The sequence below is a fragment of the Hemicordylus capensis genome, chromosome 1, assembly GCF_027244095.1.
Source record: "Hemicordylus capensis ecotype Gifberg chromosome 1, rHemCap1.1.pri, whole genome shotgun sequence".
Taxonomy (NCBI): Eukaryota; Metazoa; Chordata; class Lepidosauria; order Squamata; family Cordylidae; genus Hemicordylus; species Hemicordylus capensis.
Genome location: NC_069657.1, coordinates 414,064,978 through 414,089,260, shown reverse-complemented (window position 1 = coordinate 414,089,260; position 24,283 = coordinate 414,064,978). Strand labels below are relative to the sequence as shown.

The 24,283-nt window shown below is 45.1% G+C and overlaps 1 protein-coding gene across 1 annotated transcript in view; it reads left to right on the top strand.

Moving 5' to 3' along the window:
- Window positions 1-1,523: 1,523 nt before the first annotated feature.
- The window catches only part of LYPLAL1 (lysophospholipase like 1), a 46,130-nt gene continuing 23,370 nt past the window's right edge, over window positions 1,524-24,283 (top strand). Inside the window, exons 1-2 of the mRNA XM_053308967.1 lie at window positions 1,524-1,690; window positions 7,819-7,918. Of these exons, the coding sequence (XP_053164942.1) occupies window positions 1,606-1,690; window positions 7,819-7,918 (185 nt within the window). The 5' untranslated portion in view covers window positions 1,524-1,605. The remainder of the gene's footprint in view (window positions 1,691-7,818; window positions 7,919-24,283) is intronic.

Genomic DNA, 24,283 nt, shown 5'->3' with positions numbered 1-24,283 from the left:
GGCCCAGAGTCACCCAGCTAGTTTCATGGCTGAATGGAGATTTGAACTCAGGTCTGCCCGGTCCTAGTCCAGCACTCTAGCCACTACAACCTGCACTACGCTGATGACACCACTCTGATAGCTGAGGAAGCAGATAGCAATAGCAATAGCACTTACATTTATATACCGCTCTACAGCTGGAAGCTCTCTAAGCGGTTTACAATGATTTAGCCTATTGCCCCCCAACATTCTGGGTACTCATTTTACTGACCTTGGAAGGATGGAAGGCTGAGTCAACCTTGAGCCCCTGGTCAGTATCGAACTTGTAACCTTCTGGTTACAGGGCGGCAGTTTTTACCACTGCGCCACCAAGGGCTCTTGATCTACAAGCTCTAGTAATGAAAGTCAAGGAGCACAGTGAAAATATGGAACTACAATTAAATCTAAAGAAGACTAAACTAATGACAACGGGTACAGCAACCAGACTCAGAATTGACACTGAAGACACTGAATTGGTGGATAGTTTCTGCCTTTTAGGATCAACCATCAACAGTTAAGGATCCAGCAGTCAAGAAATACTCCACAGACTAGCACTTGGTAGGGTTGCAATGAAAGCCTTGGAAAGGATATTTAGATGCTGTGACGTGTCTATATCTACAAAGATTAGAATCGTTCATACAATGGTTTTCCCTGTGACACTCTATGGATGCGAAAGCTGGACTTTGAAGAAGCAAGACAGAAAAAGCATTGATGCTTTTGAACTTGGGTGTCGGAGAAGACTTTTGAGGATACCATGGACAGCCAGGAAAACAAACACATGGATCATAGAACAAATCAATCCAGAATTTTCACTCGAGGCACAAATGACCAGACTCAAACTATCATACTTCGGACACATTATGCGAAGACCCAGCTCCCTTGGGAAGTCCATAATGCTGGGGAAAGTTGAAGGAAAGAGAAGAGGACGACCAGCAGCAAGGTGGATGGACTCGACCACTACAGCAATGAATGCACCACTGAGAGACTTTAAAAGCCAAGATGAAGACAGATCATCCTGGAGAGAATCTATCTATCTATGTGGTCACTAAGAGTCGACACCGACGACACTTAATCAACCAATCAAACTCGATGCAGTGCTTCCAATGCATCACCTGGAAATTAAGCACATCTCCTTCCAGATTCTTCCCAACTTCTGTGATCTCATACAGAGTGAAGCGCACCGAAACCATTAATATTTAACAGACTTGAGTGCTAGGACTGCCTGCAAATGCAAACCCTCCTCCAGACTGGCTTGGAGTGCCTAAAACCTGCATGATAAAAGCAACCTTGGAGATTTTAGCAGTTTGATAGTGCCAAAAATACATCCAGAAATAGCTTCAAACACAGTTGGAAGCACACTTCATACAGGATCTGCCCAGCGATTTCCTCCCCACGCGAAACTCGCTCACACTATTAAACCGTCTGACGCGCCTGCGCTTCCACGCAAACCCTCCCCAACCCAGCCCTGCCCAGCTCCTCGGAGGCGGAGCCGTCTATCTGCGAACTGCGAAAGGCTGGCTCGCTTCTCCGACGCGCCGGCGCCGTGAGTTGCGGCCGCCTCTTTCTCCTTTCCTCAGAGAGGCAAGAATGGCAGCTCGGGGGACGCTGCAAAAGATCGTAGTAGCCCCCACGAGGAGACACACGGCTTCTGTCATCTTTCTGCATGGCTCAGGTGGATGCTTGCGATCCCAGCGGCGCGGGCTGCAAGGGGCGCCCCCGCGGAGACCTGCTTGGCCCGCAGAAGGCACCTAGCTCATGCCAAGGGTTCTGGACGGGGGGGGGGGGCACTGCCTAGGAATTTGAAGATCGGGGTGGCACTCCCCTTCCCTTGCCTTCATCTGTGTATTGCGGGGGGTGGGAAGCAGTCTGCACATACTCAGAGGCACTCGCTGTCACTTTATACCGAGCGCTGTGACATTTCAGCTGTAAAACCATTTAAACCCGTGTTTGCCCACTCAGTCCCGGTTTTAGAGTGGAGTGGGAGCCCCGGCTCATATCAGGTCCTGCATTTGTGAATGAGCTCTAGGACAGGGGTGGGCAGACTTTGGGCTTGTGGGATATGCTTTGCTTTTTACTAGAACTCCAAGGTCCCCGCTAGCCAGAGCCGGGTGCAAAGTAGTGGTGGGTGTATGGGAGACGTGCACTTAGGAAGCACATGCTCAGCCCAGGGCTTGACTCTTTTATATATCTATTAAATTTATACCCTGCTCTTCCTCCGAGGATCTCAGAGAGCGGTGTACATGGTTATATTTATCCTCACAACAACCCTATGAGGTAGGTTCGGCTGAAAGATACATAACTGGCCCAAGAGTTACCGGGCCAGGACTGAGCTCCCAGGCCTTGCCCACTAACATCCAGGAGCCCTATGCAGACATTGTGTTGTACACACACATATGCTTGGGTTGCATGCCTTCACCGTAAAGGTGTGCTTCGTACATAGGAAACTGCCCCTTATACCAAGTCAGACTGTTGGCCCATCTAGCTCAATATTGTCCGTGTCAGGGTTTCAGGCCCAGGTCCCCCCCCCCCCCCCCCGCTCTAACTGGAGATGCCAGGGATTGAACCTGGGACCTTCTGCATGCAAAGCAGGTGCTCTGCCTCTGAGCTTTGGCCCCATTCCCTAAGGGGAATATCTTATAGCAGACAGCACTCACATGTAAAGGTCATTCACCCAACCAATACTGAGGCAGAGAAGGGGAGCATGTGGTGGGGGCAACAGGGTTCAACCTACCCTCCTCCCCAGACAGTGGCTCAACTTGTCTTGGGTGCATGAGCCACACATCACCCACAATCATCATCCCAGCCTCCAGGAATCCCACAATGCACTGCACACCGAGTGTGGTGCACTGGGGGGGTTCCCTCATCAGACAGGCGCTCTAGGCACCCATCTCTATATCCACTTGGGCTGCAAGCAGCCCAAACAAACACATGATCCTGGCACTGGGATTAAGGGCGCCCTTGCGCCCTTAACTTCCGCTAAGAGCCGGGGCAGAAAGCAGGGTTATTCTGGGCAGTAGTGTCGGGTTCGGAAACAATCCCAGCACTCCACCTGAGCAACCTAACTCCGGTTGGGTTGCCCTAGCCTGGGTTAGAGTGCTCTGTGAGACCAGCCTTGTAGTCTCCCATCCACATGCGAACCTTCTTAGCAAAGGAGACAATTCATGTGCACTACCCGCAAGACCCAGAATAACAAGCTGGACTTGCCAAATGTTCCTCTTCTGCACAGGTATTAAAGATACAGGAGCTCTGCCCTCCTTCCATTTTAATCGTCCTTATTAGCGGTTGAATGAGGTTTGGCCATCTATTTGTTATGGAGAGAGCACTTATGTTGCAGAGATGAATCTTGGGATCTCCATACACTCCCTCAAACTTTTGCTCCAGTCTGCCCCACTTATTATCTCCCACACATTCATGTGCTTGGGCCATGACTTGTGTGGAAAAGACATTAGTGAGAGCCATCCATTTATGCAAGGAGCTCTGCAAACATTTCCCATGCTTGTGGCTTTCCTCTTTATAAGGAATGTGGCTGCTGCGTGTAAACAGCTTTAATTCACATTAGCTTTTCTCCACATAGTAACATACCAGAGTTTATGGAAATAAGCCTTGCTTGTGTGAACCTGCCCACAACAGCAATATTCTGTTGCTGGGAAAATGTGACTTAGCGACTAGCTTTTCCATTGCTATTAGTGTTGTGTTGAATATGGCTGTGTGTCATAGGCACGTACTGGTTAGCGCCTATGACGTTAATAGAGAGAATTAGTGTAATGTTCCCATGCATATGCCAGTTTAGGGAACTGTATTTAAAGTTTGAGTTTTTTATTATATAATTAGTTTGTTAGAGCCTGAACTTTCTCCATTTTTCGAGTCAATCATGGGAGTGCTTATGAAGCCTCTTTTCTTAAAACAGTCAGCAAAGCTATAGTTTTGCTCCTGCAAGAACGCCTTATCATTTGTGAATCTTTGTCATTTTTCCTCCCCTTCCTCGTTTGAAGTGGCAGGTTTCCCTGCAGTCCTATTAGCCATTAGAATTAAGATATTCCCCTCAGGGGATGGAGCCGCTCTGGGAAGAGCAGAAGGCTCCAAGTTCCCTCCCTGGCTTCTCCAAAATAGGGCTGAGAGAGATTCCTGCCTACAACCTTGGAGAAGCCCCTGCCAGTCTGTGAAGACAATACTAATCTAGATAGACCAATGGTCTGACTCAGTTTATGGCAGCTTCCTATGTTCATTCCTTCTTCTCCCATTTAGTTATTCAGCTGGCAGGGCATGTCTTAGTTCTCCCAGTTAGTTGCACATAGACCATGCATCTAGACTCTGCCTTTCAAGTTCCCCAAAGTTTGAACGTTGCAAAAATTATCACCAGCCAAATGAAGAAGCTTTTCATTTGCTTAGTAGCACTCGCTCCGTTTGAAACTTGCAGTGGGATTTGTTTGTTTGTTTATTTATTTATTTATTAGATTTATATACTGCCCTTCCAAAATGGCTCAGGGCAGTTTACAGCATGATAAAAACAATTAAAACAAATTAACTATTAAAATCAAACTATTACAACACAATAAAACCAATTAAACAGCTAAGAACCCTGGAAATCAGGGCAACAATTTGAAACAATTTAAAACGGTTAGTCAATCATTTAAAACCCTGGAAGGCCAGGCCAAACAGATAGGTTTTAAGGGCTGTCCTGAAGGACAGTAATGATCTCAAATTACGAATTTCTGCCGGGATCATAATCAGTTATTCTCCCAACATCATTGATAACCACTGAGTAAAAATAATAAGTTGGATACATGCAAAGTTATGCACTTTACAAAGCATGTGGATGGCCGCCTTCTATGTCTGTTCTTCTGGGCGTTTTTCACACAGGGCTTTTTAAGCCCTTTAGCTCAAATCTCCTCCAGAATGGAGGGTGTGCATTCACATATCAGGCAGATTCGTCCCAAAGTCCCTGGGAGCTATTGGGGAGCACTTCACACACAATCCGTTTTTTTCACTGCGCGTTAGAGTGTAGCCCAATTTATATCGGAGTTAAAAAATCCATTTTTGTGTTGGATTTTTGGAGACAACTTCGAGTTCGCAGTAAAGTCTCACAGTAAACTCACAGTAAAGCCTGCAGTATGAAGAATGCCCTGGGGGCTAGTTCAATGAATGGGTCAGCAGGGCTTCCTTCCTATGGACCAGTGTTCCCTCTAAGGTGTGTGCACCTGTGCACGCTCACAAATTTTTTGATGTCCGCTCAGTTAATTTTAAATCCCACTCAAGTTGAATTGGGAAGGCCCCATTCTTAATGCAAGTGTGCACACACTGCCTTGATAGAGCTGCCCAGAACAAAACTCATTCCACACACAGATGAAAAAAATTAGAGAGAACACTGCTGTGGACTGAAATGGTGTTCTGCTTCTCTTTCTGCTGCCTAGCTGATGACAGTGATGATAATTGACTGGCAGGATCAAAAGCAATTTCACATTAGAAGTGTGCCTGTGTTCCGTTTCTATAGCCTTCCAGTTATAGTGTTTTTAAAGTTATTTTGGGAGAGAGAGCTGGGTGGACCAGAACATGGTCACACCCTCAGAGAACTTTAATGTCTGTACTGTAATTCACTACCTTGAGGCTCGCCTTGTTGACTTGACCACAGGCATGCTGAAATTGTTGTTCCTCTGCAGGTGCTGTGCTTATGGCTATTTAATCTGTGTCTCTTAACGTCGGTGCGTTAGATCAAAGCCTTTTTATGTGGTTTTAAATAAGGGGTTTTTTTTAAGTGTGAAACTTATTGGGGTTCTAGCACTGTAAATCTGTTTAAAATGTTTTTACTACCCTGGTGTAAATTCGTGTTTATAAGGGATAGTTTTTTATGGATGTTAGAGTAGCTGGAGTTGTCAGTTCCTGGTCCAGAAATTATACCTGGACAGTTCCTGGGTAACGGAATCAGGCATTTTACCATTTCACACACACACACACACACACACACCCCATGACTGTAGCCGTAAGCCCGTTTTCAAGTTGATATATACCCACTGGGAAGATAACATATTCTGCTATAATAGGATATTAAACATTTTGACAAAACTCTTAAATATAAAACTAATGTCTGAAATGTGCAAAAATATGTCTGTAAATGAATTAGAAATTATATCCCAAAATCCTCATTCAGCTACTGATTATTTTACAAATTTTATACACTATCTGTAACATTTAAGGGTTTTATTAACAAATGGCCTCATAGTAAGATGTGTTCTCTTGTCAATGGATATGTATAATGTCAGCTCTAAAATTTGCTTATGGCTACAATAGTTGAAAAAGTGGTGACATGCCTGATTCCGTGATCCTTGGAACTGTTCACCTTGTGCTTAAGAGCTCTAGAACAGGGTTTCTTAACCTTGGGCCCCCAGATGTTGTTGGATGACAACTCCCATCATCCTCAGCCACAAAGATCATGTCTGGGGATGATGGGAGTTGTAGTCCAACAACATCTGGGGGCCCCAAGGTTAAGAAACCCTTCTCTAGAACCGTGAGAACATAGTCATAAGCTGTGATTCCTACAGTCTTTTGTACCACCCCTTGAATAGATTGCTGCTTGCTATTGCAGATGAGGGAAGAAGGCAAGAGAATGGACCACAGGAAAATCATGGCAGGAGTCTTTAAGGGGCTATCCCTAGGTCAGGCAGCCACAGTCATTATGACTACCACCTAACGTATTAATCATTATCTTTCAGTATGTCACCTCTTACTCATATATTAACTCCTGTTAGGTAACAGTTAACAGATAGGCATGTAGGATAGAAGAACACACTACCTTAGAGGTGGCCAACCTGAGGCTCTCCAGCTATTGATGCACTACAGCTCCCATCATCCCCAGCTGCCATTTATTGCAGCCGGGGATAGGAACATAGGAAGCTGCCATATACTGAGTCAGACCATAGGTCCATCTCGCTCAGAATTGTCGACACAGACCAGCAGCAGCTACTCCAACGTTGCAGGCAGGAGTCTCTCTCAGCCCTATCTTGGAGATGCCAAGGAAGGAACTTGGAGCCTAGATGCTCTTCCCAGAGCGGCTCCATCCCATAAAGCAGGGGTGGGGAACCTTGGCCCCCAGTGGCTGGGGATGATGGGAGTTGTATTTCAACAACAGCTGGAGGGCCAAGGTTCCCCACCCCTGCCATAAAGGGAATATCTTACAGTGCTCACACTTGGGAGTTGGGATGATGGGAGTTGTAGTCCAGCAACAGCTGGAGAGCCTCAGATTGGCCAGCCCTACACTACATTCGAACGCATCTTGGACACTCTTATTAATGTGCATTGAGAACTCTCTTGCGCTATGTTGGCCATCAGAGATTTCATATTTATTGTTAAATGACAGGTGCAAAATGAAACATTTCAAAAACCTGAGCATGTTCAGCATACCATATTTTCATGTCCTTTTCTCTGCTGGGTTATTTTCCAATAATCTGGTAAATAACGTTGTTGTTGTTTTTGCATCTATTATAAAAGAGAAGTATTGGTTTCACCAGTTCATGAAATTAGTTGCATTTGTGTTGGATCCTATAGCAGAATACTAGCACATGGTCACTTTTGCATTTCACAGTGAAAGATCTTCTAATTATTTACCAAGTGTTTGAACCTCCTGGATCAAATCCTTATATAAGGTTTATATAAAACACTTTATATAAGCCTGAACATATAGAAAGGTAGTTCAGACCTAATTATAATTGTGTGAACTTGCCCATTTCCCCCCCAGAAGCTGCTGTTATATGAAGCACACGTCCAGTGAGATATCTAATGCAGACTATATCTTTTTGTGTTATTCAGGTGATACTGGTCAAGGAATAAGAGCCTGGATCAAACAGACTTTGAATCGAGATTTGTCTTTCCAACATATAAAAGTCATTTATCCAACAGCTCCTGCCAGGTATTCTTCAGTGCATTTTCATACTAGCTTTAAATCATTCTTTACCCAAAATGATTGCTATTAAGATTATAACTAATAGTTGTAAGGTTTTGATTGTTTGCAAATGATTAGGAAATCAGCAAGCCTGGCATCTCCAAGATAGGGCTGAGAGAGATTCCTGCCTGCAGTCTTGGAGAAGCTGCTGCCAGTCTGTGAAAACAGTACTGAGCTAGATAGACCAATGGTCTGACTCAGTATATGGCAGCTTCCTGTGTTCCTATGACCCCAAGGTGAGTCACATTGGGAGAATGAACACAGTGAGTCACATTGGGAGGGGAGAAGGAGAGAGAAACAGGCTGGCGAGCTGGCACCATCCAACTGCCATGTGGTGTAGTGGTTAGAGTGCTGGACTAGGACTGGGGAGACCCAAGTTCAAATCCCCATTCAGCCATGAAACTAGCTGGGTAACTCTGGGCCAGTCACTTCTCTCTCAGCCTAACCTACTTCACAGGGTTGTTGTGAAAGAGAAACTCAAGTATGTAGTACACCGCTCTGGGCTCCTTGGAGGAAGAGCGGGATATAAATGTAAGAAGAAGAAGAAGAAGAAGAATACCAGGGGATAGCAGAATAGAAGAAAAAAGAAATAGAAAAAATCACCAAATACAAAGATCTACAAATTGAAATTGAAAGGCTGTGGCAGAAGAAGACCAAAATAATCCCAGTGGTAATTGGCGCCCTGGGTGCAGTTCCAAAAGACCTTGAAGAGCACCTCAACACCATAGGGGCCACAGAAATCACCACCAGCCAATTACAAAAAGCAGCTTTACTGGGAACAGCCTATATTCTGCGACGATATCTATAACCATTGACAATAAAATTCAGCCATCCCAGGTCCTTGGGAAGGACTCGATGTCTGGATAAAACAAACCAGTCAATAACACCTGTCTGACTGTGTAAACAAGAAATAATGTTCCAGCTGAAGTGGCCCCTCCCTCCCCCAACTGCCACCACAGAGTGGCCAGGGACCATCTTACTCTGTAGCACCGCTGGGGCTGGCTTCCACATGCGTGGTAGCACCATCCGACCAGATATGCTGGCATTGCTGTGCAGATAATATGGGCCACTGCACTGAAGACTACTGGTTTAGGTTGCTCCAAAGCCGGCTACTATCGTACAAATACAGGAAGTCCCCAATGTACAGGAGTGGAGCTGTAATTGGCTGGGTTGCTCTTCCCACTGAGCTCCAGCCGGCCTCATTCTCAGCTGGCTTCATTGTTGGCTGCATGTTTTCTTAGTTCTCTCCCTCACTTGGAGTGAGGGAGAGAATGAAGAAAGTACACAGCTGGTAACAAGCCCAGCTGGGAAATGAGCTCCAGAGAGCTGTGCAGGCCTAGGTGCTGGCCCAGGGACGTAACTATAATAGGGCAAGGGGAGACAGTTGTCTGGGGGCCCACTGCCTTTGCCCCCCCCCCGGCAAGTCACATGACTGAAAAGTATAAGCATGCATATGTATTCAGTACTTGGTTTGGGCCCCTATTGCAGCAATTACTGCCTCAATGCGGCGTGGCATGGATGCTATCAGCCTGTGGCACTGATGAGGTGTTATGGAAGACCAGGATGCTTCATTAGCGGCCTTCAGCTCTTCTGCATTGTTTGGTCTCATGTCTCTCATCCTTCTCTTGGCAATGCCCTATAGATTCTCTACGGGGTCAGGTCAGGCGAGTTTGCTGGCCAATCAAGCACAGTACACTGTATACTTTTCAGAGGTCCGATATTGTTCTGTTCTTCAATCCTTGTCTTCTTGGTTCCTTGTAATATTCTAATTTTCTGGGATTGTGGATTTGGGGTTTTCATGAGCTGTACGCCATGATCATCACAATTATAACAAATTAAGGCTCGACTTATCTCGCTTTGCATGTAATGCGTCTGTCTCATATATCAGTTTCACCTTCTAATTTGCATTACTGAAATTAATGGACTTTTGCACGATATTCTAATTTTCCGAGTTTCACCTGTATATATATGTGTGTGTGTGTGTGTTTTGTTACCACTATTCAGCCTCATTTCAGATTTCTTTACTTCATGAGCTGAGCTTTGTGTGTGACATTTTAAAGACATTTTAAAATCTTTTTAAAATCTTGTCTCTGGGCCCACTCCAACCTTGCTATGCCCCTGTGCTGGCCACGTGTGATGTCACACACAGGTGGTGTGGCTGGCATGCGTAAGGGGCTGCCAGAGAGAGGAGCGAACATGAGCCAATCCTCCCCTAGCTACATGACTGCCTACTTGCAAACAAGTTGTGTTCCAAAGGTCGGTTTGTAAGTTGTATGTTCGTAACTTAGAATGTATATAGTTCCCCTGCTGACTGAGCAAAGAGGCACCTTTTAAAAGTGGTGGTTCTCTTTATTTAACAGGAGCTTTCCCTGACAGCAGTCTTTACCACAGGTTTTCTGTGAGGTTTTAATGCAAGTTCAAAGTTGCCGCAAAAAAACCGACACAAAAAGTGGATTTTTATACCCTGATATAAATTGGGCTACACTTTTAACAAGTGATGAAAAACCCAAATTTTGTGTGAAGCTCACAGGAACCTCGGGGTAAATTTGGCCGATATGTGAATGCACACCCTCCATTCCAGAAGAGATACAAACTAAAAGCCGGGTGTGAAAAACTTCCATGGATTGAGCAACTGGCCCTCTCCATCCCCAGCACAGCATCCCTCCAGTGGCCGTTTCTGGTGTTTATCTTACGTTTCTTTTTTAGATTCTGAGCCCTTTGGGAACAGAGAGCCATTTCATTTATTTATTTATATCCATGTGGACTTTGGGAACTTTTGTATTTGCCATCTTTGTCTTTATGTTCCCAAGAGTGACGCCTGTTTGTAATGTGCAGATTGGCGTTTGTATGTTGGGGACTTCCTTAATGTAATATGTTACGAAGCTTTTTTTTGGTAAGTACAGGTGTTTGTAATTTGGATGTTTGTAATTCGGAGAGTGTCTGTATTAGCCAATCCATCTGGTATCTAAGTCAGGGCTCCACAACTTTGGCCCTCCAGCTGGTGTTGAGCTACAGCTCCCATCTTCCCTGATCATTGGCCACTCTGGATGAGGATGGTGGGAGTCGTAGTCCCAACAGCAACTGGAAGGCTGAAGTTGTGCAGCCCTGATCTAAGTGATATATATTTACCCATAGTAGTAATAGTAGTCTCTTTAGTAAATCTACTCATATGCATGTATAGATTGTTCTGCGCCAGGTCAGCTCGTTATAATTATTTCAGGTCTTTCACATATAAGGAAATTTGTTCATTTTATAAACACTGGCTAACATGAAGAGCAACAGAGTGGAGATACAATGGGAGCTGCATCTTTGCAGCCTGAATTTGCTCTTAATGCAGCCAGCAATTTCCCTGCTGATGCTGTGCCCATGTACGCAGCTGGGTGTGACTTTGTACATTCTTCCCTGCCTTTGGAAGTGCCCTGTGCCTTCTGAAACTATGTGCCTAAAGGCGGCACAACTCTCAGGGACATAGTTTCAGAAGGCACTGGACACTTTCGAATGCAGGGAAGATTGGCCAAAATTGCCCCTGGTCCCACATGGGCATAACAGCAGCCCTGGGAAATCTGACGTTCTGTGTTAAGTGTGAACCCGTCCAATACAAGGCCGTTTCATATGATGCTAAGAAAGGGTAAGCAGCAGAAATAACAAGACAAAATTCATACTGGTCTGTTTTGAGGTGGGGTGGGTGAGTTGGTTGGTTGGTTTGCTTTTGTTTTCCAAAGCTGAAGGTCTGATCCACAGTCAAGCTAATCTGAAATCCTAACTCAGTCACCCTGATGCCAAAAGGGCAACCACCCAGTCCTACAATTTGCTGCACCACCCAATAAGTGCTTAATATAGAGCATACCAACTGCTGCACAAACATCAATTTTGGGGAAGATGTTTTGGCTTGGTGATGTCATAGAGCCTGCACTATGTGAAAGTGGGCAGAGCCATGTCAAAAATGCAACCACAATTCACTTTAAGTAGCATCTTTAGGCAGTGTGGTGCTGCTTGGCTGAAAAAGTCACCAACAAAGGCTGGACGAACGTCTCTTGGGAGTGCTTTAGGTATAGGATGTCTCTTCTCAGGCCAGAAAGCTGGTATATATCAGTGATTCCCGAGCTGTGTGCCAGGAGAGACACACGAGTCTGCCATGAAAAGTGCTGAAGTGCTCCTTGAAAATTAATGCACTGTGTTGGATGCAGCCATCTAGTGTTGGCTTCTAGTGTTGGCTGGTCTGATCTGGGTAGGGCGGGGTGGTGGGGCAGAAAAGAAGCTGCACCTACAGCTTGTTTTCCAGCTCACTCAGACAGGCCTCCACTGTAGCCATCACTCTTTCCCTATTGGAATGCCCTGTGCAGCATTGATTCCTCCACTTTCTATGCCCTATCCTCAGGATGCACCAGGATTCTCTGATGCAGCCTGTGTTGTAGCTGCCAAGCGTTGGTGACTCACAGAGGCATCACCATTGCCAAATAAACTATGGGGAGGGGCTGCGGCTCAGGGCGACAGCATCTCCTTGCATGCAGAAGACCCCAGGTCCATCCCTGACATCTCCAGGTAGGGCCCGGGAAAGACCCCTTCTTAAACCCCAGAGAGCCACTGCCCATCAGAGTAGACAAGTAGATTGGTGGCGGCCTTTGGTGGTGGCTTTCAGGGTGGGACTGAGGGCTGGGGCTGACTTATTGTCTTGGACCGCTGGGAGGAAGACTCCTGCTCATTTCATTGTTGTCTAGTTCTTAGTTAGGCCTGGTACAGGTATATGTCTTGGGTTGAACAGAGATGGGGAGGTGGGAGATGACTCTGGGGAAGCTATACCAGTGGTGGTAGGGAATCGACAAAGATATGGTGTTGGTAGGCCAGTAGGCCATTACAGGGGAAGGGAATTCAGAAATTTAATTGTTGTTGCCCCTTCCAGCAGGCCTACCACCTCTTTGATTTTGGAAAGCAATGCCACTACCCACAGAACCTCACTTTATTACTCTGTAACGCCAGATCGTTTCAAAATAAATCTGATGTAGTCCATGACTTGATTATGGATGAAGGAGCTGACCTGGTATGTATCACAGATACCTGGTCCGGAGAGACTAGTGGTCCAGTTTGGTCCCAGCTTCTCCCAGAGGGTTGCTCCATGGTGGAGCAGGTGAGAGGATGTGGGCAGGGAGGTGGGGTGGCTGTGGCCTATAAGAATACCAGGATCCCTGTCAGGGATTTGGCCTGTATTGAATGTGTGTACCTAAGTCTAGGGACCAGGGATAGACTGGGACTTCTGCTGGTATACTGATCACCCTGCTGCCCAGTGGACTCCCTAATTCAGCTGACGGACCTGGTTGCTGAGTTGTCATTGGAGTGGCCCAGGCTGTTGGTGGTGGGGGCTTCAGTGTTCATTTTGGGGCCGGGTTGTCAGGAGCTGCTCAAGAGTTCATAGCAGCCATGACGACTGTGGGCCTATCCCAGTTGGTCTCTGGACTGACACATGATGCTGGTCACACACTTGATTTGGTCTTTTGCTCTGATCAGAGTGGTGTTCTTTGGGTGGAGACTCCTGTCATCTCCCCATTGTCATGGACGGATCACCATCTGGTTAAGGTAGAACTTACAGCCACGACCCACGTCTTCAGGGGTGAAGGACCTATTAGATTGGTCCGCCCAAAGAGTTTATTGGATCCAATAGGATTCCAAGAAGCCTTGGAGGGATTTAGGGTTGGCTTTGCTAGTGAATCTGTTGATGCTCTGGTGCAAACATAGAATAATGAACTCACTAGAGCAGTAGACACAATCGCTCCTAAGCGTCCTCTCCAACAACAACAACTACTACTACTACTCTTCCTCTTCCTCTTCTTCTTCTTCTTCTTCTATAATTTTTTAATAATAATAATAATAATGATGATGATGATGAACTACCTTGGCGTGGTTGCGTGGCTTGTGTGCTCTGAAGAAGGTGAGAGCTATGCCAGAGGTCCAACCATACTGGACAGGTCTCACCAGAGGAGCCAGACAAAGAGTGCCTCTCCCATCAACAATATGGTGAGACATAACTTTAATAAATCTATACCGGATCGGTCGTCGCCCGGGTCAACAAGGACCGCGCCAGGTGCTGGAGTCCCTGGACATCTGCTGGCAAGTGGGCAACAGGACTCCAGTTGAGCAACCAGGGCTGGAGACTGCAAGGTATTTGGATGTGTTAGAGGAGTTGAAGCGGTGAGGTAGATGACACAAGTGGAGGAAGACTCGGCGCGAGTCTGATTGGGCGCAACACAACCTATGCTCTGGCGGCAAAGAAGTGGTTCTTTGCTGCCCACATTGCTTCTGCAAATTAATGTGCAGCTGACTTGTCTAGGGTTGTGAGGCGGCTAGTATGTACCCACTCCTCCTTGAATTTAAACTTGGAACCATCAGTCACTCACTGTGACGTCTTTAATGACTTTTCGGCAGATGAAATCTCTCGTATTCGGGCCAAGCTGGATTCCACAGTTACTGCAGAGTGTGTTGTGGAGGTGTCCAGCAACTTCTCTTATGGGGTTAGATTGGATCATTTTCAATTTGTGACTCTTGAGGAAGTGGACAAACTGTTTTGGACTGTGTGCCCTACAACCAGTTCTCTTGACCCTTGCTCAACTTGGCTCATCTCATCTGATAATCATATTATCAGAGAGGGTCTGGTAAATATGATAAATGCTTCTCTGAGAGAAGGCAGGATGCCTCCTTGTCTTAAGGGGGCTATTATTAAACCACTTTTGAAGAAAGCTGCACTGTATCCCTCAGAGTTAGCTAATTACAGACCTGTTTCTAATCTTCCATGGTTGGGCAAGGTGATTGAGCGGGTGGTGGTCTCTCAGCTCCAGGCAATTTTGGATGATGCAGATTATCTAGATCTGTTTCAAACTGGCTTTCATGTGGGCTATGGGATTGAGACTGCCTTGGTTGGCCTGTTGGATGATCTCCAACTGACTGTGGACTGTGGACAGAGGGAGTGTGACTCTGCTGATCCTTTTGGATCTCTCTGTGGCTTTCGATACCATTGATCATGGTATCCTTCTGATCCGCCTGAGGGAGGTGGGATTGGGTAGCACTGATTTGCAGTGTTTCCATTCCTACCTCTGTAGTAGATTCCAGATGGTGTTGCTGGCAGACTGTTGTTCTACAAAGCGAGAACTAAAGTGTGGAGTTCCACAAGGCTCCATACTGTCTCCAATGCTCTTTAACATCTACATGTTGCTGGGAGATACCATCAAGAGGTTTGGTGCAGGGTGTTATCAATATGCTGAAGACTCCCAGATCTATTTCTTCATGTCAACCACATCAGAATAGCATATCTTTCCTAAATGCCTGCCTGGAGGTGGTAATGGGCTGGATGAGGGATAACAAACTAAAGTTGAATCAGATGGAGGTACTGACCGTGGGGGGTTGGGACCCAAGTGATAGTTTAGATCTGCCTGTTCTGGGTGGGGTTGAGGTTACACTCCCCCTGAAAGATCAGGTAGATCCAAAGCTCTCCCTGGTTTTTCAGGTTGAAAAACATGCGTGGCCAGGAGTGCTTTTTATCAACTTTGATTGATATGTCAGTTATGTCTATTTCTAGAGGTAAATGACCTTAAATAGTGGTAAATGACCTTAAAACCTCCAGGCTTGACTACTGTAATCCACTCTACATGGGGCTGCCTTTGTATGTAGTCAGGAAACTGCAGTTGGTACAGAATGCGGCAGCCATATTGGTCTGGCAACCAGACTGAAGAGGAGAGCTGGTCTGGAGAGGAGAGCTGGTCCTGTGGTAGCAAGCATGACTTGTCCCCTTAGCTAAGCAAGATCCACCCTGGTTGCATATGAATGGGAGACTTGATGTGTGAGCACTGTAAGATATTCCCCTCGGGGGATGGAGCCACTCTGGAAAGAGCAGAAGGCTCCAAGTTCCCTCCCTGATATCTTCAAGATTGGGCTGAGAGAGACTCCTGCCTACAACCTTGGAGAAGCCGCTGCCAGTCTGTGTAGACAATACTGAGCTATATGGACCTATAGTCTGACTCAGTATATGGCAGCTTCTTATGTTCCTGTGCCTCTGGGACAACATGAAGGGACCATATAAAACCAGTTTTAAAAGAACCGCACTGACTGCTGATACGTTCCTGGGTGAAATACAAAGTGCTGGTTATTACCTATAAAGCCCTTAATGGCTTGTGTCCCAGCTATTTAAGAGAGTGCCTCCTTTGTCATAAACCCTGCTACCTATTGCAGTCTTCTAGAGATGTCCGGTTACGGTTGCTGACAGCTCATTTGGTGGCAATCCAGGACCGGACTTTCTCTGTGGCTGCCCCAGGGCTTTTGAATATGCTCCCTGCTGAAATAAGAGCATCTCCTCCTGTTTATTTTTAGGAAGACCCTCAAGACTCTCCTGTCCTCACAAGTTTTCTTCGGAATTAATTTCAATAATTTTAATCGTTTTATTAACTTCTATACTATTGTTTTTATTATGTCTCATGTATTTTAATCTGTGTTGACTTTTAAATATTACTTTAAATTTTGTGCATCGCCTAGAGATGTACATATTAAGCAGAATAAAAATACGATAGATAGATAGATCGATAGATCGATAGATAGACAGACCGACCAATGTTATGGCTCAGAGTAAAGCAACTTATGTTCATATAACGGCATCCTGTCCCTGCGGCTGAGTGGCAAAATGGAAGGTCAGATATCGGAAGCATATATTAACTGGGCTATTTTCTCGTTGCAAGGAGGATGTTTCCCCATTGTCTGGAGCCAGTTGAGAATAGGTCCATATATACATCTTAAAAGTGGACTGTTTCTCCAATTTTAAACTAAACCACCATCACACTCTGAATTCCAGGAGTCTAAAGTCCAAGAGCACTGAGCTACATGATCCATTGGTTCTAATCCAACTTTTAGGGTTAGCGGAGAGGAAGCCCTAAAGAGCTTACCTCCCTACAGACGATCGAGGGTGTCCTCTTTGTCGGGTGGATTGCCCACCCAGACAACTACCAGCTGCTGCCAATAGCTTGGAGGGCCAGGGTGACGGGACGCAAGCAGCCACATCTGGCAAATGATCTCAGAAACAGGGTTAGGAGAGTGCTTGCTCTCCTAACCTCATTTTGCAGGGTGGCTGCCTAGGTGGATTTGCTGCCAAGGCGCCGCCGGGATCAGGCCCAATCTCAGTGGTGCACACGTGCAGGTAAAACCAGGCTGGACTTCCTTAGCCTGGTTTTGCCTGCTCGTGTGAATAGCTTCTGATTCTTGTCTTACCTTCCACATACAGCACTCTGGTTTCACTTTGGTCACACAGTATTTTCACCAGTGCAAAAACAGGTTCATTTGCAGTGGTGTTGCTGTCGTGCCAAAGCTACAGCAGTGTTGGATGATGATGCTAAAGCTTGAATGTTCACACTTGGGAGTATTAGTGGGTTTAATTCCAAGCACTTCAGGCTCTGAATTGAATGGTGTATCTAATAATATCCAGATTTGTTTGTAACAGCATTCTGCGCCAGCACAATGATCTGTGAACCATGGGAATGGTCAACAAAGACTGTGCGCAGATGTAATATTTCCTAATATTTTAACCATAGTTAAAATAGGTCTTGACAAGTCCCAGGTGCCACAGAGTCATGGCACCTAGAAATTTAACTATGGTGCCTAGACTAGGATATTCAAAGGCAGAGTTATTCGATAAGATCTTTATTTGTCCCAGGCAGCAGAGCCTTAGCAGGTTGGAGTGGGTCCTGGGACAAAAAATGAAGATGGGCCCCTGTCCTCCCCACCTCCCCATTATTTGTTTGGAGAAGTGAGAAGGGGGAAAGTGAAGAGCAAGCTGTCACTCAGCTGGTGGTCTCCTCCCTAAGTCCAGTAATTTTGTCAAGTGTCCATTGACTGGCTTATAAAGTTTTGGGGCTGGCTCTTAAATCCAAGGAAAATTTGCCAAGGCCTGGATTAAAGAACCAGAAGCACTCAGGAACCAAAGCCACTGCTGCTATAAGTGAGACAGCCCTGTCATAGATATGAATGAAGTATTCACAGTAGGACTACATGGTGTATTACACTTTGTGATTTGTTTGTGATGATGGTGATGATGATGATTATAAATATTAATGAGATTAAAGTTAATTAAAGTTAAAGTTAAGCTGGCAGTGTGCTTTGCAAGAGGGTAAATTTAAGCAACACATTTTCAAAGGAAGAGTTTCAGAAGATTAATGATTGTGGCCAAATAATAATTTGCAAAGGTTAGGTCACCTGTTCGTAAGAATTATAGCTTGCATTTGAATGAGTTGGTGTGGATGTTCTCAAACTTGGGTCCCTAGATGTTGTTGGACTTCAACTCCCATAATCCCAGGCCATTGTGGCTGGGGATTATGAGAGTTGAAGTCCAACGGCATCTGGAGACCCAGGCGCTGTTCCTTCTAAGGCGTGCACACTTGCGTGCACTCACAAGTTTTGGGATATCTGCTCAGTTCAATTTAGATCCCCCTCAGGTTGAATCAGGAAGGCCCCACTCTGAATGCAGGTGCGCACACACTGCCTTGATACTGCCACCCAGAACAAAACTCATTCCACACAGAGATGAAAAAAATTAGAGGGACCACTGGACTCAGGTTTGAGAATCACTGAGTTAGTGGTTTACCTACTGTGTAAGTGGATTACCTACTGTGTAAAAGCAACAAATGCATCCCCTTTCATTTGTTATATACAACCTAATCTTTCCCCCCCAATTATTGTGATTAAACGTGCTGGAGCTTGGGGCTTTAAAAACAGAATGCACTGCCACGTCTACCCAAGTGGATTTAAAGCAAATGATATTTTTTCCCCTTTGCGTCGGCATGGCTGCAGTTTTAAATACTGTTTCAGCTGCTAGCAGTGTGGCTTTAAACATTTGTTTTCAGTCAAATGTCTAAATCAGAAGAGAATACTGCCCAATTTTTGCCTTTTTTTCTTCTCAAATAGAAAGTGATAGTTTAAATTGGCATTGTAGCAGCTAACGTGGTCAAGTTAAAATTATGTAGTCTCAACTTTTTGAAATAAGTATACCGTACCTTTTTAATGTTTCCCTTCCACAAATCTAGGTCAAATAATCTTTGCGTTATGTAGCATTTCCTTCTCTCAGTTCTTCCCAGTGGAATCCAAAATTAACCAACAAATGAACTGAAGGATCCCATTTGTACTCTTTCAGTAACCAACAGATAATTTGTGCACTTTTGTTATACATGTTCCTTTTTCCATTTAAGTAAATATTTGTGGAGCCCTGGAAAATGCTTTGGAGAAAGAGTGCACAGTTTTTCTGAACTTCTCATGGGTTCCTTCTCGTAGCAGGTCTCTCTCTTTGGCTACAGCACAAAAGCACCAGTCAGCTTGGCACCATTTAAACAGATTGGCAGCTTTGGTGATCTGCGGGAGTCTTGTTGATTATAACTGAGGTGAATCAGTAGAATTGTGTTGGGGGGGGTGTCTTTCAATGCATAGCGCCCACCCAGACTTGAGCAAAAGCGAGGTCTTGCACACGATCATGTGGGGGTAATTTGGGGAAGGGAAGAGCCCTACCCTGATTCCCCCCGCCCCCGAGCAGACCCTCCATTTGGGTTTGCAAACTCAAATCTCCATTATGAGAAAAGGGAGCTAGGTCTTTCAAGGTATCCCACAATGCATTGCACTCGCGGTAGACAGACAGCCCCTCAGTACATCGACAGCTCTGACTGGTCCCTCTAGCCACAGAACATGGGTTCTCTGACAAACATAGCTGCTGGTTGCTGGGGAGAGCTTAATGCAGCAATTTCAAAACACAAGCAAACTCTGAGGTTTGTGACAGCTGGTATTTTCATCCCACCTCAGTAAAATTCAGGATACCCAAGTCAGGCTTCCCAAGTTTGAATGGGCTGGGTAAGCAGGCTTCTCATGGGTTCTCATGATCATCAATAGCTGCCTTTACTGCCTCCTACCATCTGATTTCTGGTCATGAGAACGGGATCTCTATAGAGAGACAGAGAGGTGGGGGAAGAGAGAAAGAATTTTTAAAGCTGCAAACAGAACTCCATACAAATCTTATCTGAATCCTGGAAGGATGCTGTTAATCAAACAGAACAGTATATATTTATTGTTGATTAACGAAACAGAAATATAATCAACAAGATGTTTTGGCTTCTGCCTTCTCCAGTTGCTCTGATGTTTAAGGAGTTTGTAATTACATCTGATGTGGCTAAATTCTATGCTGCTGCCATAAATATACATCACTGGATGGTTAATAAGGACATTTTATTGTTTTAATTTTTATTATCACTATGTTTCCGATTTTGTTTTTAAAAAAATTATTAATTTTAATTTTAACCTGTTCTAATTATATATACTCTATTTACTGTTGTATAATTGTAACCTTTTTCTTTTGTTTTGGCTTGTGGCTATAACATTAAAGAACTTGAACTTGAACTTAAGGAAAGGTTTAGTAGCTGCAGTGACAATTATGGAATGGGCTGAGAAAGACTCCTGCCTGAAACCTTGTAGCGCCACTGCCAGTAAGTGTCAACAGTTCTAAGCTAGATGGTTCAATGGTCTGACTCGGTAGAAGGCAGCTTCCTATGTTCTCTCCTACTAATAATTTCCAAACACTGCATCAGTGTCACTCCAAAAGGTGAGAACCAAGTTCTTCGCTTTTGACCTTCATTCACAGATCCCTTTTTGACCACTTGATAACTCGAACATCGGCACTTTCTTCTGACTTCATGGAGAATGTTGTCCTTTTTCCATTTAAGTGAATGTTTCTGGAACCCTGGAAATTACTTTATAGCGCTGTGCGAACTTCCCCCCCACTTTTTCTGAGCTTGCAGTGACTTCTTTCTCATAGCATTACTCTGTACAATGCACGACACACTGGGGCTATTCTCACAATTAACTAAAATCGGGCTAGGAGAGCCTAGCCCGATTTTTGTTACTTGTAAGAACCACTGGGCTCGGCTTCCTCCCCGCTCACTGCCCCAAACCGGGTCTCACAGATCATGAGACCCGGCTCACTATGTTGTTTCTCCACCCCCAATAGCACGAGTACAGCATTTGTCTGAAGAGACAAGCCGAGTACCTGGGGAGAGATCCTCCCTGTAGTCTAGAATGCTGGATGCCCAGGGACATTTGCAATGAATTTGACTGGTTGGTTTTAAATATATATTTGTTGAACATTTTGAATGCATGGGTATTCCAGAAGCCATTCTAGTCTGGCCACTGAATCCCCACATAAATACATGACTAAAATATATCATTTTTGTGGTTTAAGAAGATGTCATCCTTCATTCTAGGATCTTAGATTTGCTAAAGGTTTAGAAGCAAAGAAATGACAAAAGGACGTTCAAAAACGACTGTGTTTTGAGGGGAGGAGCTTTTTTGGTTTAAAAACTCTTTTAATCCATTTTTAATTGCATTTTGAGACTGTGGAAGAAGGCTGACTGATGAAATTTGAACATGGAAGCTGAAAAGTTCTATTACAAAGCCCTAGGCTCAGATTCGGAAAGTAATTAAGTGTGTGCATCCATCTTTGATGGACAAAACCTAAAAAAGAGTAAGGTCTAGCCAAGTGATTAAATCTCCTCCATTCAAATGGAGGACCCGTTTAAAGCACTTTGGCTGGATTGTGCCCATGGCTTATGGAAGTAAAAGCAATATCAGCAGACAGCATTTATTAGAATGAAGAAGCTGAGCTGACATTTTTGGAGAATTGGTTTTTTAAAACATGCACGCATCCATTAATCTGAGCGTGTAGTTGAAAGCGCTGGCATCCATGCTGATGGTGAACGCTTCTGTTGCCAATGGGATGGGAGCCAAGAGACATCCGGAGCTAGTACCAATGGATTAATTTACACAAAGCTGGATGTCAGGAAAAGAAAACAAACCTCTTTGTTCTGTTATAGAAGGAATGGCATCTGTGTGAGAGCCACGTCTACCCAGATCCTGTGCACGGAGATTTAAAAAACGAAAAAGACAATCCATCAGATTCTTGTGAAGTGCACTCCATAGTCCTCTGTATTGTTGGAGGCCTTAATTCCCCATTAAAAGTATGCTTCAGATCAGACGGCATCCATCTCTTATCTGACAAATGTTTTATCTTGTTGCTGAATTGCATTGATGGTCTGGGGACCAGGACTGGATTCAGAGCTTCAACTGGGAAGGAACAGATCACACATTCCTCCTTCTCTTACGAGTGTTGTTCTTTTTAAAGAATAGCACCCTGTTCCTAAACATACTTATCCTCAGCTACAGCTTCAGAAAAAGATATCTTGTACAATAAGAGTGATGATGATGTTCACAAAGGCGATAAGAGTGATGATGATGATGTTCATGAATGTTAATGGAGGCAGAAAATAAAGAGATCACTCACACAATCGAGAACTACCCAGGTTTGGGAGCTTTGTGTGCTCCCACTTTTCGGTTGTGTGGAAGCAAGGTAAGAAAAAAAACCTGGCAGAAGTGATTGTGTGGAAGCAAGGTCAGGAGCAAAGCTACCCAGGTTTTCCTCCTACCTTGTTCACACACAGAACTCCCAAACCCATGTAGAACACAGTAAGAGCTTCTTCCGGATTGGCGGGGAGAGGGGGCTTAGCCTGCTTTCCCGCAGACGATCAAAAGGCAACCCTGGGCGACCAAATCGGCCACCCACACGACTGCCGGCTCCGTCATGGGGCTGCAGGGATCGGGAGCCGCATGGCCCCCGGAAGTTCCAGGATGCCCCTCGCGAGTGTGCACAACATCCTGGAGAGACCCCCGAGCCCGGGAGGTTGCTTGCAGCCTCCCGGTCATGGGGTCTACTCGTGTGTCGCTGCATGCCGCAGCAACACACGAGCAAAAAGATGAGGATAATGAAGCACTCGCTCCGTTAACCTCATCTAAAGGGCGGGGTACTTAGCAAGGTCTGCTGCCGGGAGCCGTGCGACTCCCGTTGCAGCACACGATCGCCCCAAAACAGGCTAGTGATCATGAGAATAGCCTCTTTTGTGCTATTGTGAGAATAGCCTCACAGAGTGTTTCTGTGTGCCCACGTGTCCCCCCTATCAATTTCGCAACGCCTGGACCAATATGAACCAAATTGGGTACAGTTGTAGGGACGCATAGGGACACCTCATCGGCGTAGTTTGTGATGATGTCATCCACCCCGATCCAAGATGGTGGCAGCATAAACTTTTGAGGTGCAAGTGGGCTAACTTGTGAACCACTTAACTGATTTGAACCAAATTTTCTGCAGCTGTAGGGACATATAGGGATGCCCAAATGGCATGGTGTGTGATGATGTCATACACTCCAATTCAAGATGGTGGCCACGTGAACATCTGAGGCACAAGCAGGCTAATTTGTGGACTGTCTAACCCATTTAAACCAAATTGGGTACAATTGCAGTGACTGACTCACAGGGATACCTCAACAGCATAGTTCGTGATGATGCCATCCACCCCGATCCAAGATGTCAGACACGTAAATATTTGAGGTGCAAGTGGGCTAACTTGTGAACTGCTTAACCGATTTGAACCAAATTTGCTACAGCTGTAGCGACACATAGGGACACCTTAATGGCGCAGATTGTGACAATGTCATCCAACCCAGTTCAAGATGGCGGACATATAAACTTTTGATGTGCAAGTGCATTAACCTGTGGACAATCTAACTGATTTGAACCAAATTTGCTACAGCTGTGTGGACACATAGAGATGTCCCAATGGTATAGTTTGTGATGATGTCATCCACTTTGATCCAAGATGGTGGACATGTGAACTTTTGAGGCACAAGTGCACTAACCAGAGGACTGTCTAACCCATTTGAACCAAATTTGATACAGTTGCAGTGAGTGACACACAGGGACACCTCAATGGTATAATTTGTAATAATGCCATCCACCCTGATGCAAAATGGTGGATGCATGTACATTTGTGAACCTCGATTTGAGGTTCAAGTGATTAAATTTAGTCCAGTTGTAGAGACAATAAAAAGAAAAGTAGGCTGATTAGTTCTTACTAGAACAACTTGTTGATTGTGTGAATGACCCCAGAGACTTGCAGAGGAAAGCCTGCACATGTGTTACTTCAGTAAACCAGCTCAGAGAAGCTTCATATGTGCATTAGGGCAATTAGCACCAAATAACACAACAAGGCAACAATTCCATATGTTGGTTTACTATCTTGGGATCTTGTTTCCTCCTCCAGACAACAATATGGGAAGTGACATTTTTGCGCCTCTCAAAATCTACATTTTAGGGCTGAAAAACTGAGATGCTGGCACTTAGTTGGATCCAAGCAACACATTATACATAACGCGGAAGAAGTAAATGCTAAGGAAAACTCCTGGGTTGCAATCCTTGTTGGGAATTCTCTCTGGTAAGAGAAA